Below are 18,520 nucleotides of genomic sequence, written 5' to 3' on the forward strand. Positions count from 1 at the left end.
TATGCCAACTAAATTGTTCACGGTTCTATTTAAGTCATATTTAAATCCCATATTATTTTATAGGAGTTTAGAGAGGGACACAACTTCCAGATGCTCGCCAAGGATACAGATAGCTAAAACTATTTCACTAGTAAACCTAATAAGAGTCAGTTACAGAAATCTGAAAGAACAGCCTTGGAGGATGACAGCAGACATAAACAATCAAGTACATAAATAAAACACTCAAAAGCAATGATATCAAATTGCATTTCTGAGGCCAGTACTCTACATAGGAAAGGCAAGAAGACCTTGACACCATTCTACTGCCTGATAAATAGTTTTTATCAACAGAACACTGACGAAGAGCGCCTACATTCTGATAGCTTTATTCACAGTGCTGAGAAAAAATGGCACTGACATTCCTATGTGGGCAAGAACAATGCCCTCGATTCTCAGACAAAATCAACACGTGGGAACGACTTTTAGATGCCAGAGGAAAATGTGAGCAACTCGAACTCAGAATGCATATTCACTCATGCTTCCCAAGTCTTACAGGAACTTCCACATTTATTTTCAGACTTCATATATATATACACACACACACACACACACACACACACACTTATCAGCTGTAGTAAAGCCAGTTCAATCCTAGAAATAGAGGAAACAAATATTTTCATTCTTAATCTGCAATCTGAGAAGAAAAAAGAGGAAGTGACTTCTCCAAGACATCCAAAGAGCCGAAAGAAAAGTAAACATAGATCTCCTGATTCTATACCCATAGCTCCAACTAAATCTTACTGTATTTTTCCTTAGAGGAAAAAGCCCTGCTGTTTTAACACATCAAGTATGTAAATGACTTCAGTGGCAATATCACAAGAGTCCTTCTATAGGGGTGTCTCTGGAACCAGCATGCAGAGTATAGGAAACACCCCAAAATTCTTATAATTTATTCTGATAACAAAGGAGTTTCACATACCATTATATCTATCAGTGAGATAAAAACAGACATATCAGAGAATAGAAGTTATAAATTTTCTTCATGAAAAAATCATAATCTTCAATGAAAAGATTTTTTTCAAAAAGTATTTGAGATAGTTTATTATCAAGATGATAAACTAGTATAAAATGTAAATTGTAATTTTTACTAACTTTAATTAAAAAAATACTTCACACAAAAATTTGGAACAAATGCACAGACTCAGCCTTGCGTCAAAATTAATGCATGGCTTGGGCTGCAGCAATAACATTAACTGAAATCAAGCCATTTCCATATTGTTTTGTACTTCAGTAAAATCATTCTCCAAAAATGCACCATTATCCAATACATGCTCCAAATATTGTGTGTGAAGCATTTTTTTTTTCACTCAGTATTAACACAGACTCTCTTTCTTCAAAAGAATGCAGACTTCAGAGATAACAATGTTTGAAAACGATTCTGCCATGGCTCCCTGGGTCGTCTTCACTTTCCTGAGGTTCAAGAATACATGCAGATGGCCCACAGGAAAAAGAATACAGAAGTAGTGAACCAAGAAAGAAGGGGGCGGGGGGATAAAAAAAAAAAACCGCATATGTGGAGATCTCTGTAGTTTAAGCAAATAATCTCAAGCAGAGATGATATTAAGACACCAAACAAAAATATCCCCAAGAACTACGTTTCTTGATTTTAAAAATTATTGTTAATACAGTCACACTGACATTAAATGATATAACAGTGCTTTCCTTAACCAAAGGTACTGACAGATACAAAAACAGGAAACTGTCTAACTTTCCCAGTGTTCTAGTCACGTTGATTAAACTGTATCTGTAAAGACTACTGGTGTACATCATAACCAATGCAGTGGATAAAAAAGTCTCCCTTAAATTACTACAGTCATATTCTAAAATTAAGTAGCATTCTTAATTTTGCTAGGTCTTATATACTAACAACTGTAAACCTCTGGTCCATTTCTTCTCAGCCCCGTTCACTCTACCGATCAGTTTAAATCCTCTTATCCTGACATTTGTGGCCTTGTAGAACCTCATCCTCCTCTACAAGGTCCTTATAAGTTAGGCTGTTCCAACTCAAGACTTCCTGAGCTGGCCATGCTTTCCTCTACTGCTGTAGGTGCCCTAAGTGAGGACATTTAGGCCATCTTCAGTGGGTGGGCTATAATCTGAAATTCTAGTTGAAAATTAGATACATGTACATACAGAAAAAAAAAAGCAAGCAATAACTATAGGCATCTAAAAAGCCATGAAAGACATAATTATCATCTTTAATGACAGTAAACAACTGGAAACAAATCTAATCTTCCCCGGCCAAATAAAGTAAAAGTATTTATTTCCCACAATGTGTTCATTTCCTTAAGTACTTTGGAGTTCATTAATCGTTGCAGTTTCCCACAGCACACTTCCCCCCAGGCAGTCCTCAGACGCCAATTTCCGGCAGAGAGCTACAGAAGCAGAGGGAAGCAGCACCAGCACGTCGTCGATCCGTCTGAGGTCAGTGCTGGGACCCGGGACGAGAGCACTCCAGCCACGGGACAGCTGCCTTCCAGCTCTGCTCTGAAGCGGAAGTGACTGCAGTGGGATTCAGGATCAGACACAGTCTAAGGATGCTGCGAACTCAAAGAACCAAGATAGGAAAGAGAACTGGATGAAACAGAAACTCATCCAAAGAGGGACTACCACGTATCATGTGGGCATCGTTAAAACTACTACCGTGACAGTGATGAACTACACAGCCTCTGGGCACATATAAACGTGCTGCCTACGACTCCAGTGAACTGCTGGTACATAAAATCTGCTGTGGGGTCACATCACTGAAGTCTATTCAAATTCCATTTGCTTTGTACTTGACAGAAAAAAAAGTTTACTCAACATTTTATATGCTGTAAGCTTATTTCAGATTTATATATTGTCCTCAAAAGCTCATTCTTATGATGGTATATTTACTAATTAGTTATTAGCTGAAAAGACAATCTGCAAATTAATATAGTCATTGAAATAAAGACTCCTCAACTTCTCTAATCAATTAAGCAGACCCATAATGGGATGAGAAAATATTAGGAACTGAATGACAATTAAAAATATAGTATTTTAAAACTTGTGCACCCAACAAGAGATACCTGAAGGGAATATTAGAGCCCTGAAAACATACATTTTTTTGGTCAAATATTCAATTCAAGAAATTGGGGAATTTCTTGAAACAGAGTAATTCCAAGGGAAAAAACAATAAAATTTACAAAACAGAAAAGAAACAAACAAAACCAAGCTATTTCTTTGAAAGAAAAGATTTAAATAGTTAACTCTACATCAAAAATAATCAAGAAAATGCAAATAACACAAGAAATTAGAAAGAAATCAAAATCAAAAATACAAGAACACTATGAACAACCTCATAGATTTGTCAAGTTACATGAAATGGGCAGTTTCCACTAAAAATATGAATTACTACAACTGATTAAACCAGAAATAGACTATTAGAAAATCAAATCAATGATTTAATAAAACAAACAAAAAAAACCTCCCAATTCCATTTTTCCCACAAAAAGGTCACCAGCCCACGACAGTTTTAAAGGCAAGTTCTACCAGATCTCCAAAGAACAGTTAAATCCCTAACTTATCAAAACATTTTTTAGAGAATATCAAAGGCAAGCAGCTCTAAAAGCTAGTACATAATCCAGATAACAAAATCTGATGAAGAAAATTTGATAAAAGAAAGTAAAAAAAAAAATTGCAAAAACCACAGGTTAAAAATACAAAATCAATGCCAAATGATCACAAGTATCTATGTTAAGAATTCAACGATAGCTTCACATTATAAAACATTAATATAAATTACATTAACAGATAAAAAAAAAAAAGATCCTCTCAGTTGATGCAGAAAATACATTAGAAAAGATTGACTACCTATGTCTTTTACCATCTAGTCACAAAACTTTCTAATTTAATCTTAGAAACTAAGAAAAGAATATCCTGAATCTGATAAAGAATGTCTTTTTTTTTTTAAATCCTACAGCAATCCTAGAAAACTACACTTACAAAAAGATGCTCAGCCTCTTCAGTAAATTGTAGGATTATTTCCACGTTTTCAATTATTTACCAAGCTCTTCCTGTGATGGGCTCAGGCTTGCCCACCTATTAACCATAGGACTTGCTTGGCCAATGAGATATAAGTGGCATATCTTATATCTATATATAAAGATATACTACTTCCAGGCAGAAGATTCAAGGACCACAGTGTGGTTCCACTGTGTTTTCTTTCCGTTTATCGTAGAGGATACACATTTAGTCTTGATTCAAAAATCAAGAAGACATGAAGCAGAGCCCACTCCCATCAAGGGCATGTAACATGAGCAAGGAATAAACCACTGTCATTATGCATCCAGAAGACCGGGAGGCTGTTATTATAGTATAACCTAGCAAAAGTTGACAATAATCAAGTAAGTGCTAACTAAAATTTTGAGATATTTCATACCATTATGATAGGTTGAAATTAATCTAATAACAAAAAGTGATGAAGACAATGTGGAAAAATCAAACAGCGGTTGCAGCTTGAAATTTAAATTGGCACAACCACTTTGCCAAATCTAGGGAAACTGAAGAAGTAAAACTACATCTTATCAATTCTACCCTGAGGTGTTCTACCCTGAATAAACTCTTACACAAATAAACAAGGAAACACATACAATAATGTTCACTGACGCACTGATTGCTGAGCTATATAGAAGCGATAGTGCCCCAGCAGGGGATTGGATAAACTTGGTTAGTCATTCAAAAGAAGACTATATAGCAGCCGAAATGAATAAAGTAGATTTACACATGATATAACAACAAATGCATAGTAACAAAGAGATGGGAATGAGACACTTTAGCAACATCTTTAATGTTTTATTTATTTTTAAAACATCTAAAACACATGGCTAAATGATGAATCTGGTTAAAATTTTTATGGTGAATATACAACTATTATTACTACATTTTTGTATTTTTAAATGTATCATGACTTTTTAAAAAAACAGAGAAGAAAAATAGATTTAACCATAAAGCACATTGGTCAATTACAAGGTTTGGTGATATAAAGCACTTCAGAGATGACAGGGGCCTTCTAGATTATCTAAGTAATATTATATTCTAAAGATGAAGTCAATTTCTGGGCCTCAATTTGACACACAGAGATTGAGTAAATAATGCAAGGTCACAAAACAAGTTATCAACAAGTTCATTCTTAAAATCTAAACTTCCTAACTTCTAGGATAGGTAGGAAAAACGAGGGACATGTGACCAAACAGTGCAACTGAGTCAAGTTCAGAACACCGTTCTTTTGTTTCTCATTGTCCCCACCTCTACTCCTGAGACATATTATTCTGTGCGAGCTCTAAGGATTTTTAATCATCTGCTGCTACTCCTTTTCTCAAAACAACTAAAATGAGAACAACTGTAACTGAATGAGTAAAATAAGTTCTACCCAACTAATGCAAAGGTGAGTAAGGACCATGAAGCGCTGATAAGAGTTCAGTGGTCAGGTTCAAGACCTTCACAGTCAAAGGTCTGGACTCCTGATCCAACCACTAACTAGCTATGAAATTTGGGGCAAGTTACTTAACCTCTTTAAAGCCTTGTATTCCCTCACTGTAAGATGGGGACTATCCATAATAATGCCTACCTCATATACAATCTTATCAGTATTACATGAGACAACCCATTCAAAGCTCATGACATAAGTCTTCAGTAAAAATTAGCTATTAGTATACGTCATGTATGGCTTCCCTGGTAGCTCAGCTGGTAAACAATCAGCCTGCAACCCCAATTCGATTCCTGGGTTGGGAAGATCCCCTGGAGGAGAGAATGGCTATCCACTCCAGTATTCTTGGGTTTCCCTGGTGGCTCAGATGGTAAAGAATTTGCCTACAATGCAGCAGACCTGGATTCGATCCCTGGGTTGGGAAGATCCTGGAGGAAGACAAGGCAACCAACTCCAGTAACTCTTGCCTGGAGAATCCCCATGGACAGATGAGCCTGGCAGGCTACAGTCCATGGGGTCACAAAGAGTTGGACACGACAGAGCGACTAAGCACAACACAGCAAACTGTACATCATGTAAATAAAGTACCTGAGCTCTGAAAAGGAACAAACTTTGGATTATCATAAAATTATAAGGCATTAAATGCTTTTAAAAAATTACATTGACTTTGGTCAGCATCGGTGCTAATCAACGGTAAGTTTTACAAACCAAGAGTGTCTTTTAATTAAATGAGCTAGATTTTAAATCATTACCTGTCTCGGGATGAAAACGCTTGAGGTTAAACTGCTGAAATTTCATTACTCTGAGATTTCAACCTACTGCAACGTTTCTCCTTAAGTGAAACACTTGGGGCCACAGGTCATTTCAAGCTATTTAATGCCCTTTCAGAATGAACACCAGCCAATGCACATGATCGATACAGCCTGGCAGAACATCGGTCCTGCTTATCATAAAGGGTCAGGAACTACTGTTTCTAATAGAAATAATGACCCTCTTCTGTGTTTTCTTAGTTTTTTGTTTTTTTTTTTTCTTTTTAATGTTAAATTTTGACAAACTAGTTCACAGGAACACAAAAATCTGTTCACAGTGCCAGGCCACAGATGAAGGCAGAGGATACTTCTGCGGTCATCGCACACACGCAGACAGCGCCCCACCCCGCGCCCTGCCTCACCTCCAGGTCACAGCAGTACTGGGTGCCGTCCAGAAGGGTCACTTTGCACTGGGCAGTTCTGGTCTTCTTGGGGGCTTTCAGAGAGGCCTTCTCTGCTTTCAGCTCATTGGTCTGCACTTCCTTTGTCTCCCTTTTTGCTGCTTCATCCATAACTTCTGCTTCCTGTGTTTCCTTCACCTTCTCTCCTTCTTTCTCCTTCCTTACTTCTTCAACAGGCTGCTGGGGGGAAAAAAAAATTAAGTTCATAGTAAATGTGACCAACTTGCAGAAGATGACACACACTAAAAAGAAAGATCTTTAGGAAGAACTGTGATTACTGTAAACACTGTGAGCCTAAGATTTTATTTATTTTTATTTTTTTGACCCTAAGATTTTAAAAGATTTTGAAACTTTGTCAGAAAGGGTATCTCACCACACCTTTCCCCCAATCCATTGCCAATTTTCTTATTTTGCCACTTTGGCAACCAGCATTAAATGAGTAAAAGAAACTATGTCCCAGCAATGACATTTAAATATCATGTTAAATAATAAAACCCCTAATTATAATTACATAACCATGGCAAAACTTAGGCTTCAATAGGCAACCAAAACGCACACACATACAAATCTACTTCTTCCTACCCCCTTGAACACTTAAATAAATCAAAGATACAAAAGCGTGTATTATTTAAGAAGCAAGGTGATCCTTGCCTGAGAGTACTTGTTTAGCCCTAAAATGAATAGATATGACTTTTTTATGATCTGCATATACAGGGGATTTTTTTTTTCTTTATTTTGAAAGCTTTAAAAGGAATAACAAGAGAATGTTGTGGTAGACCCTCCAAGATCCATATTCCAGATACAGTAAGCCAAAGCAATATCTGAATACAAGAAATCTGGAAATGGTTCAAAACAAAGCCTTTCTGTTAACCTGGTTATGCCATCAAAGCCTTCACTTCCTGACAATCACTTCTCAAAATACTTGTGTCTCCTGACTGCTCACCAGAGGTTTCTCTTCCTTGACGTCAAGCTTAATCTCCTGTTGTTTTCTCTGAGCTGTTTCTTCAGCATCACCCTTGGCCCGCCTTTCTTCTTCAGGAAGAGATTCCTCCTTGTCTAAAACCTGTTCTTCCACAACAGGTTCGGTAGGCTCTTTTTTATCTCCTCCATCTTTGGCCACTACTAAGTTATAGGACTTTTGTTTCTTAAGCCAAGGAGGTATGAATCGAGAAATCCCCCGGCTCTCAGATGGATCTTTCTCTTTTTTCTGGCGGCGTGGGCTACTTTGGCTTTCAGTTGGAGGAGATGATTGGGAACCTTTTTCCTCCTCTGGATCAGACGTCTGATTCTGCTGATTTTCCGCTACTTCTTTCGGTTTCTCCTTGGTTGCATCTGCTCCTAACTGGTCAGATTCCTTCTTCACTTCAGATGCGGAGCCCACTTCAGTAGTCATGGTCACAGCTTATTCTATAAACAAAACAAAACCACCAAGAGTTATTTTACAAACTCTCCCCATTTTAGTTTGGAGGCAAGGGACAGGGTAAGGAAGGGTGGGGAGGAGAATGGCAGAAAGATGACAGGGAGGAAACACATTTTAAAAAGAAGGTTCAGAAGCATAAGAGAAAATGGAGACTGCTATCCTTAACGTTTAGAAATCTCTATCAGAATCGAAGAACTGAAACAAGCATCACAATAGAATTAACTGTGGTTAATTTTACAGTACAGAGAAAACTTCAAATCGTCAAGAGTTCTAGAAAAAGTAGTTATTGTTCAATTTCATCTAACTATGAAAAAATAATTCACTCCCCAAATTTTTAGGGAAAATCAATTCTCTATACTTAAGTTTTCCTCATTCACAATATTAAAGCTACTGATATTAAGCTACAATATTAAGCTCCTGATAATGCTAGAAAATCCTGAGACATATTTCACTGCAATTTCAGAAATTAAAACCAATATCTAAAAAAATTTTAGGTATAACAAAAGTGAATTTTAAGTACTGGGTACTAATTGTGAGAAAATCAAAATGAAAACAAATATCTTTTTTGTTCCAATATTAAACCTCATAATTCACCATCACTATTCCAAGGTAAGTTAGTCTTTAAGAAAGCACTAAATCTATAATCAAAACTCCCAAACTCCACACCACCCAACCTCATACACAATTTTCTTAGTATATGTGATGATAGAAAAATATCTAGGGCTCCCAATCTAAACCAAATGAAGACATCATAGGAGTGAAGGAAATGCATCTAGTATTCAATCCTATCACAACTAATGAAAACAAAACTGAAACTAAATCTAAAAGTAACTGGTTGTCTAAAATTTACACAAAGAAAGAGGGACTTTCAAAGTATCATAGTACCACTGACATTAAAAAAAAAAAAAACAGGCAGCCATGTGAAAAGATACTCAACATCATTAATCAAAGAAACGCAAACTAAAACCAGAATGAGACATCACCTCACACCTGTCAGAATGGCTATCCTCAAAAAGAACACAAATAACGAATGTTGACACGGATGCTGAGAAAAAGGAATTCTCAAACACTGATGCTCGGAATGGAAATTGGTGCAACCACTGTGGAACAGTACAGAGGTTTCTCAAAACTGGAAGAACTACTGTGTGATTCAGCAATTTCACTTCTGGGTATATATCAGAAACAAACAAACAAACACACTAATTTGAAAAGATATACACACCCCAATGTTCATAGCAGCATTATTTACAATTACCAAGTCATGGAAGCAACCTCCATACCCCTCAATAGAAGAGTGGATAAAGATGCGGTGTATACAAACGATGAAATACTCAGTCACAAAAAAGAATGAAGTTTTTCCATTTGCATCTGGAGGGTACTAAGCTAAATGAAAAAAGTCAGACAGAGAAAGATAAATAATGTATGATATCACTTACATGCAGAATCGAAAAAATAGATTAGTGAATATAACAAAACAGAAACAGATTCACAGATACAGATAACAAATTAGTGGTTGATTACCAGTGGTGAGTGTGAAGGGGGATGGGCAGAATAGGGGTAAGGGATTAAGAAGTACAAACTACAGAGAACAAAATAAATAAGCTACAAGGATATATTATACAGTACAGGGAATATAGCCAGTATTTTATAATAACTATTAGTGGAGTATAAACTTTAAAAATAGTGAATCACTATGTTGTACACCTATAAATTACATAATACTATACATCAACTATACTTCAATAAAAACAGTTTTTAAATAAAAAAAATTAGGCAGGGACAGCAGACACAGCACACTCTCCTTGCTTGCCAATGATAAAAGAATTCAAAGACCTGGTGCACTGACCAGTGGAAAATTTCACAGCTATCTTCAAAAGTGGTACAAACTTGAAAAGTTCAAAAAACAAAGTACGTTGGATTTTTATTTTTTTAAGATTTATTGAAGTATAAATCACATACCATAAAATCCACCCTTTTAAAATATACAGTTAATGATTCTAAGTATATTCAAAACTTTGTACAACCATCACCACTCTCTAATCCTGGAACATTTTCATCATCCCAAAATGAAGCCCTGTGTCATTAATAGTTACTCTCCAACCTCCCCTTCCTGCAGACTATAGAGATCACGAAACTGCTTTCACTTTGTATAGATTTGCCTATTTGCCATTTCAAATCAACAGAATAATACAATATGTTGCATTTTCACTTAGCATAATGTTTTTAAGGTTCATCCATGTTGTAGTACATATCAGTACTACACTTGTTTTTTTAATTATTCACTTCTTTTGCAAATCATATATCTGAGGAGTCCAATATCCAAAATATACAAAGAACTATTTTTTATACAAAATATTTGTATACAAAATATACAAATAGGAAAAGGAGTACGTCAAGGCTGTCTATTGTCACCCTGCTTATTTAAATTATATGCAGAGTACATTATGAGAAATGCTGGGCTGGAGGAAGCACAAGCTGGAATCAAGATTGCCAGGAGAAATATCAATAACCTCAGATATGCAGATGACACCACCCTTATGGCAGAGAGTGAAGAAGAACTAAAGAGCCTCTTGATGAAAGTGAAAGAGGAGAGTGAAAAAGTTGGCTTAAAACTCAACATTCAGAAAACTAAGACCATGGCATCCAGTCCAATCACTTCATGGCAAATAGATGGGGAAACAGTGGAAACAATGGCTGACTATTTTTCTGGGCTCCAAAATCACTGCAGCTGGTGACTGCAGCCATGAAATTAAAAGATGCTTACTCCTTGGAAAGAAAGTTATGACCAACCTAGATAGCATATTAAAAAGCAGAGACATTGCCAACAAAGGTCCATCTAGTCAAGGCTATAGTTTTTCCAGTGGTCATGCATGGATGTGAGAGTTGGACTGTGAAGAAAGCTGAGCACCGAATTGATGCTTTTGGACTGTGGTGTTGGAGAAGACTCTTGAGAGTCCCTTGGACTACAAGGAGATCCAACCAGTCCATCCTAAAGGAAATCAGTCCTGGGTGTTCATTGGAAGGACTGATGCTGAAGCTAAAACTCCAATACTCTGGCCGCCTGATGAGAAGAGCTGACTCATTTGTAAAGACCCTGATGCTGGGAGGGATTGGGGGCAAGAGGAGAAGGGGACGACAGAGGATGAGATGGTTGGATGGCATCACCAACTCAATGGACATGGGTTTGGGTGGACTCTGGGAGTTGGTGATGGACAGGGAGGCTTGGTGTGCTACGGTTCATGGGGTCGCAAAGAGTCGGACACGACTGAGCGACTGAACTGAACAAAGAAGTCTTACAACTCAATAGTAAAGAACAAAAAAGTATTATTTTTTTAATGGGCAAAGGCTTTGAGTAGAATTCCTCCAAAGAAAAAAATGACCAATAAGTACTTGAAATGATTCCGAACATTATTAGTCATTAGGGAAGTGCAAATCAAAACCACTATGAAATACCACTTCACATCCACTAGTATGGCTATAACCAAAGACAATAACACATACTGGTGAGGTTGCTGGAAAATTGGAACCCTCAACATTGCTGGAAATGATGTAAAATGGTACAGCCACTTGGAAATCAGTTTGGCAACCCCTCAAAAAAGTGAACATGAAGCTACTGAATGACTCAGCAATCCCACTCCTGGGTGCACACCCAAGAGAAAAGAAAATATATGTTTACCCCAAAACTTGTAAATGAACTTTTCTAACAGCACAATTCACAACAGTCAAAAAATGGAAACAGTCCAAATGCCCACCAACTAACGGATGGATAAACAGAACGTGGTCCATCTACACAAAAGAATAGTAAGCAGTTCTGAAAAGGAATGAAATGCTGATATATGCTTCCATATGAACCTTGAAAATATTACGTTAAGTGAAAGAAGCCAGACACAAAAAGCCATTTGTATAAAATTTCCAGAACAGACATATACTCAGAGATGAGGAGTAAACTAGTGGTTGCCAAGGGCTAAAAGGAACGGAGAATGGGGAGCAAGTGTAATAGGTACAGGGTTTCTTTCTGGGGTAATGAAAATATTTTGGAATTTGACGTGATAGTTGAACAACCTCGTGAATATACTCAAAATCACTGAATTGTGAACTTTAAAGGGGTGATATCTCAATTAAAAAATAACTTTTAAATTGTTATATACTTCCAATAGGCAGGCATAAAAACATTCACTTAGTCAGCCCATATTTCATGGGCATAGGGCTTGCCTGGTGGCTAAATGGTAAAGAATCCGTCTGCTATGCAGGAGACCGCCTACAACGCAGGAGATGCAGGTTCAGTCCCTGGCAGGGGAAGATGTCCTGGAGAAGGAAATGGCAACCAACTCTAGTATTCTTGCCTGGAAAATCCCATGGGCCGAGGAGCCTGGCGGCCTACAGCCCACTGTGTTGCAAGACTCAGACACAATATGACAACTAAGCCACCAACCACCGTCGCAAAGTGACAAGTACGAAGCATGTGAATAAAGACTACCTTCCAAGGACAGTGGGTTACAGATAAATCAAAAGCATGCTGCTCAAAGAGCACAGGATGAACACTTAACCAGGATTAGAACGAGAGAGTTATCAGACAAGTCTTTCTACAAAAGTCAACATTTGAGTTGCTTTAAAATAATGGGTCAAAATGGGAAGCATGTGCCAGACACAGGCAAGTGTGGAGAAACATGAGAACACTCCTTCCATAGGAAACTCAAAAGTGCTGAACAATAACACACTGGACAAGTGAAGTGGGGGCTTGTGAGTGGAAGGAGGAAGGTGAATTGGTGATGATGAAGTAGGAGAAACAGGCTGAAGCTAGAACACAAAAGGTTCTGCATGTCATGCTAAGAAATGTCTGGAGGTTGATTTAAAAGCAATGAGAAGTCATATAAGAACTTCAAGTAGAGGAGTAAAGTAATCAAATTCATATTTGGGATAGCCCAACCTTGTTATAAGTAGAGGATGAGAGAAAAGGATGAAATAGAAAGGTACCTAGGAGGCTGATGCCATAATCCAAGCATGAGAAGATAATGGTCTACACTATGGCAGAAGCAATTAGGTATAGGGTAAGAAACAAATCTGATGGTCAAGACAAAGACTGAACATGATGTGGCATCTATCTGCAATCAGCAAGTCAATGAGAAGAAAGAGTCCAGGAAAAGTCCTGGGTCACGAGAGACTGGGATGATGTTAGAACCATGCATGGAAATAGGGAACACAAGGAAAAGAAGGTCTGGTTGACACAAACCTGGTTTGTAGTTCACCGTGACTAAGGAGTCTGTGGAGGTGTTCAGCTGGCCACCTGACACACGAGTCTTAAAGGAAGACCACACACACACTAGAGATTTGGGAGCTGTCGCCACGTGAGAGGTAGCTAAAGGCTCAAGTGACAGTGATATCACCCAGGGAAAGAAGTGTGGTCTGAGCCTCAAGGGCTCTGAAGAAAAGCCTTCTAACCCCAGCATTTAAGAGCCAGGCAGAAGGACAAAGGCGAGAAGAAACACACAGTCAAACAAGGGGGTTAGAGGACAGTGATGTCCCTGAGGGCAGTGCTACAGACGAGGGAATAGTCAGGTAACTATGTTAAATGCATGTCCAATCTTACATCTTATTTTTACATGCATGAAGTTCAAAATCATGTCTTCCAGTAAGGCTCTTATATGAGTACTTGAACTAGCCCCATATTGCACAGAAAATCTTTTTTCCTTCTTTAAGGTACCATTTTCCAGGTACCAATTAAGTGGAAAATACTATTTACATTGATCATGAAGTGAGCAAAGCTGACTTTTGGCAATACTCTCTAATTACATTTGAAGAGCCAAATCAATGTCCTGGTAAAAATTAAAATAAAAATGCCTCATACTTTCCTAAGCTAACAAAGATAATTGGCAGTTCTCTAACTACTTTAGCTGTGAGAAAAACAATCTGGAGACTGATCAACTAAAGCTGATTTGGGGTCAAAATATTTCAGAAGCAATGAAATATAAAACTAAAGTTTCCACTATTATGTTGAAAGTATTCAGTTCAGTTCAGTCACTCAGTCGTGTCCTACTCTTTGCAACCCCATGGACTACAGCACGCCAGGCTTCCCTGTCCAACATCAACTCCCAAGCCTTGCTCAAACTCATGTCCATCAAGTCAGTGATGCCATCCAACCATCTAATCCTCTGTCATCCCCTTCTCCTCCTGCCCTCAATCTTTCCCAGCATCAAGGTCTTTCCCAATGAGTCAGCTCTTTGCATCAGGTGGCCAAAGTATTGGAGTTTCAGCTTCAACATCAGTCCTTCCAATGAATATTCAGGACTGATTTCCTTTAGGATTGACTAGTTGGATCTCTCTGCAGTCCAAGGGACTCTCAAGAGTCTTCTCCAACACCACAGTTCAAAAGCATCTGTTCTTTGGCACTCAGCTTTCTTTATAATTTCTTTATATTTAAAAGTTTTACTATTTGCATTTTAATCATAAAATCTATCACTCACTGCTTACCAGGTCAGACATCATGTATATGATTTCTGCTTCTCACAACATCCCACAGGGCAGGTATCAGCCCCATTGTACAGTAAAAAATGGAAGAGTGACTTGTTAGGTTACTTGTTAAGTGACTTGTCTAAGGCCAATGAATGGAGGACCACACAGGTGTGTACACCTATATTTTGTAATGCAGTCACAGCTCCACTGTATATCAAAGACTGAATCAACCAGAGCCCATGGCTTACTCCTTAAAAGAAGATTCACATCAGTCTATCCAAATGACTACAGAACAACATGACTCTATTCTGAGATTGGCTGTAATTAGCCCAGCGTGCAAATGTGTGTGTGCTCAGTTGTGTCTGTCTCTTTGAGATTCATGGAATGTAGCCCACCAGGCTCCTCTGTCCACAGGATTTTCCAGGCAAGAACACTGGAGTGGACTGCCATTTCTGTCTCCAGGGGATCTTCCCAACCAGGGAATTGAACTTCCATCTCCTGTGTCGGTAAGTGGATTCAGGTTCTTTACCACCACACCACATGGGAAGCCCTCCCCTCCCCCAAATAAGAAATGTACAGAGGCGTTCTCACCACAAAGAAAACCGTATCTGAAGGTTACTACCTGGCCATGCAACCACAATTGAGCTGATGGGTCAAAACCAAAACCAAGGTGCTACTACAGACCCAAAGAGGACAGATAAACCATACTGCACCACCAAGCCTCACAAAGCTGCCCTCTTCAAGCACCATGTACTCGCAAGACTTGTTTTAAGCATTTCAAAGCTGAGCAGTGTTGCCCATCAAAGGAAATTACAAGATAAATTACAATGGAAATGGCTAATTGGATTGTAAATATTCAACAATAGGGTGGATATAATTTATGTAAATATGTACATTCTTAAAATAGTCTCAAGAGATCGTGTTTAGATCAAACCTAAACACTACCTTCTTTGTTGATAAAATGGTTTCTTGAACAAATTACCACCATCAAGAAAACATGATTATAGCACATCCATTCACCATAATTATCATGCCTGCACCGCTCAGAGCTCCAAATGTGGATAAGCCTTTAAATACCACCGCCCACTAAAATGGAAACTCCTGCAGTGGAACGCAAGCCCTCCACTAAAACGAAAGCCCCCTGAGGGTTGAGATCTTGGGATCTTTCTTTTATTTCACTGCTATGTTCCCAGCATCTAGACTGGCACATAAGGGACATCAGATAAATATTTACTGAATGAGTGTTGTCTGGACTCATACCTTCATTTTATCTTATCAACAAGGAAACTTGAGGCTCAGCAAGACTAGGAGATTTGCCTGAGATTACAAAGCCAGGTGGGCAAAGCCAAAACCAGAAAGCACTCAAACTCCAGCAATGCTCATTCCACTCAGCTTTAATTACAAATACCTAAAATCCATCATTAATATAGTTACATAACATACTAAGTAAAGACCACCCTACTTATCAGCCACCAAAAAGAACACTGCTGTGAACAGTCAGCCCATTAGACAGGCATGAGCTCTTGACACAATTACCATGTTGGCAAGCTCCATCTGGGTTGATAAAAGCGTTCATTATTGTAATAGCTCCATGAGAAAAAGCACACATCATTTAACACACAACCAAGCAGAAAACTATCACCACCAGAGGAGCAGCACAGGTCAGGTAAAGAGCTGTATTACGTGAAACGACTCTTTTTTCTGATGTTTAAAAAAGGAGGCAGGCTCCAAGGTGCAGTCACTACCACTAGCCTAAACTATCTATCCTGTAATATTATGCCAACACCGTTAGCAAAACACCAGCCCTCAAAAAGAGGACGACAGTAAGCAAAGCCAAGCAAGAAGATACACAATCTAGACACTCCTACAAAGAACTTCAAGCAGAAGTCCATGTTCATTATTGGGTCCAGATGTTTCCTTAAAACCTTGAGAGAAGCAGCGCTACTCTAAGAGTCCTCACTGTTAGTAAAACCCATGTCCAGGAGGAAGAGGGCAGGAGCTGCTGCCGACTGAGTAGCTCCCATTCTCTGCTGAGATCACAAGCAACAGGAGGTCTTTGATTTCTATCGACAGAGCTCAATCCATTCGTTAGGGAACTCAAGATTTACAGAATGGGGAACGTGCATTTCTAAACTTGAAAAATGGGGGTAAGGTATGGCAAGAGGCTTTCCTTTGAGACAGGAACAAAATGTGCCAGAAAGACAAACTTTAAAAATATTGGCAACGTGTACACAGTTCCAATTTGGTCACTTTCCAGTGTGACAAATCCTGTTTTTAATCCATCGTTGTGACTGGGCAGAGGATATAGAGAGCCACTTTCTGAAACCCACAATCACTTTCTTACGTTCATCTCCCCAAACAGATCTCTGGATCCTAAGAAAACAAATTTCCTGGATCCCAAGAAAAGGTCTTTTAATACACCTACTACCTTCTTTTATGTGAATGTGAGAAAAACAAAACAGCAACCCCAAAAAAGGAATGACTAAGCAGTCACCTAACTGTACCTAGGAAGTAATAAGAGCGATGCTTCTCAAAAATGGTCAACATTTTTTTTAAGGGAAGGAGGGAAGAAGAGGAGGAAGAAAGGGAGGAAAGAAGAAAAATATCTGGAGAGGGAGAAGTAATAACAAAAACAGGCAGGCTGAGAGCCGACTGAAAGTAATTCCTCTCCTTTGTAGGCTTATTTTTCTTCAGTGTCAAAAGGTCTAGAAAATACTATATCCCATGTCCAAATATATACAACTACATTTCAAAGGGACTATTTGTTAGTTTAAATTATCTATACGGTGAGGGTAAACAGAGTTATTTTTTAAATAATTCAATGCTGCCCAGCCTAGTTACCTTAATAACACATTACATCGTTTGTTTGGTTTCTTTTAAAGGGATAAAGGGCCTATAAGAGAGAGAGAGCTATTCTATAAAGATATAAGTAAACATCTGGTTTAAATTAAACCCACATATACAAAAGATATGAACTGTAGCCCTTTGCTAACTCAAGTCTAGGCAGGATCGGATTACATTCAGAGCATGAATTTCCTCCAGCCTTTCCACTACTTTTTAACAGAACTCAAATTTTGTTCAGCTTTTCTCTCTTTTCCACATGCGTGCCAGCAGAGGCTGGCTCCAGGTCAGGCCACAAGGTAATGGTGTGCTGGCATAGGGTAATCATGGTAGCTCCCCATCCCTCTGCCAGGAAAACATGTAAAAGTCCGTTGGTGGGCTCCTGGGGAAGGACGCCTCTGTCTAGAAAGAGCCACAAGAAGAGAAGGCCCCCTCTCCTGCCTCTAAACACTGTGTATGTGCTTCCCGGAAGTGTTGTTACCATCCTGAATAATCCATGAGGGGGGAAGACCTGGAGACAAAGTGACATATAGCAGAAGGCACTGGCAAAAGTTACAGAGAAGAGGACCAGCCTGCTGGGCATGCTACCAGTGACCAGGTCCTGGAGTTGAGCTTCCCATCACGTGAGATAACATACTGCTCCCCATGGTTTAAACAATTAAACCAGGGGGTATGGTTCCTTGCAGTCACTATTAGTCTCTGCATATTCTGAGGCAAGCATTAGAAACTAAGCCCTAAGAAAGTAGGAATACATATAGAACCAACTCAGGCGATTATTACTCCCCACTGGGTTTTAGAGCCCTCATGCCTATGGTTGTCCAAATGCCCCACTTTTTCCAGATGTTCAGTCTTTGAAAACCTAGTATTAGAGTTAATGGTCTTCCCTGGTAGCTCAGCTGGTAAAGAATCTGCCTGCAATGCAGGAGACCCCAGTTCGATCCCTGGGTCAGGAAGATCCCCTGCAGAAGGGATAGACTACCCACTCCAGTATTCTTGGGCTTCCCTGGTGGCTCAGATGGGAAAGAATCTGCCTGCAATGCGGGAGACCTGGATTTGATCCCTGGGTTGGGAAGATCCCCTGGAGGAGGACATGGCAACCCACTCCAGTATT

The 18,520-nt window shown here is 38.8% G+C and overlaps 1 protein-coding gene across 11 annotated transcripts in view; it reads right to left on the reverse strand.

Moving 5' to 3' along the window:
• EPB41L2 (erythrocyte membrane protein band 4.1 like 2) overlaps positions 1 to 18,520 on the reverse strand; it is a 205,010-nt gene that overhangs the window by 96,760 nt on the left and 89,730 nt on the right. For 10 of the 11 annotated variants that reach the window (XM_061130604.1, XM_061130603.1, XM_061130602.1 and 7 more), the window contains 2 exons: positions 7,642 to 8,105; positions 6,660 to 6,878 (listed from right to left, as the gene is read on the reverse strand). In XM_061130604.1, coding sequence (XP_060986587.1) covers positions 6,660 to 6,878; positions 7,642 to 8,091 — 669 coding nt within the window. In that variant the 5' untranslated portion in view covers positions 8,092 to 8,105. The remainder of the gene's footprint in view (positions 1 to 6,659; positions 6,879 to 7,641; positions 8,106 to 18,520) is intronic. The other variant, XM_061130599.1, reaches the window with a different exon arrangement.

Source organism: Dama dama, chromosome 26 (genome assembly GCF_033118175.1).
Source record: "Dama dama isolate Ldn47 chromosome 26, ASM3311817v1, whole genome shotgun sequence".
NCBI classification, from domain to species: Eukaryota; Metazoa; Chordata; class Mammalia; order Artiodactyla; family Cervidae; genus Dama; species Dama dama.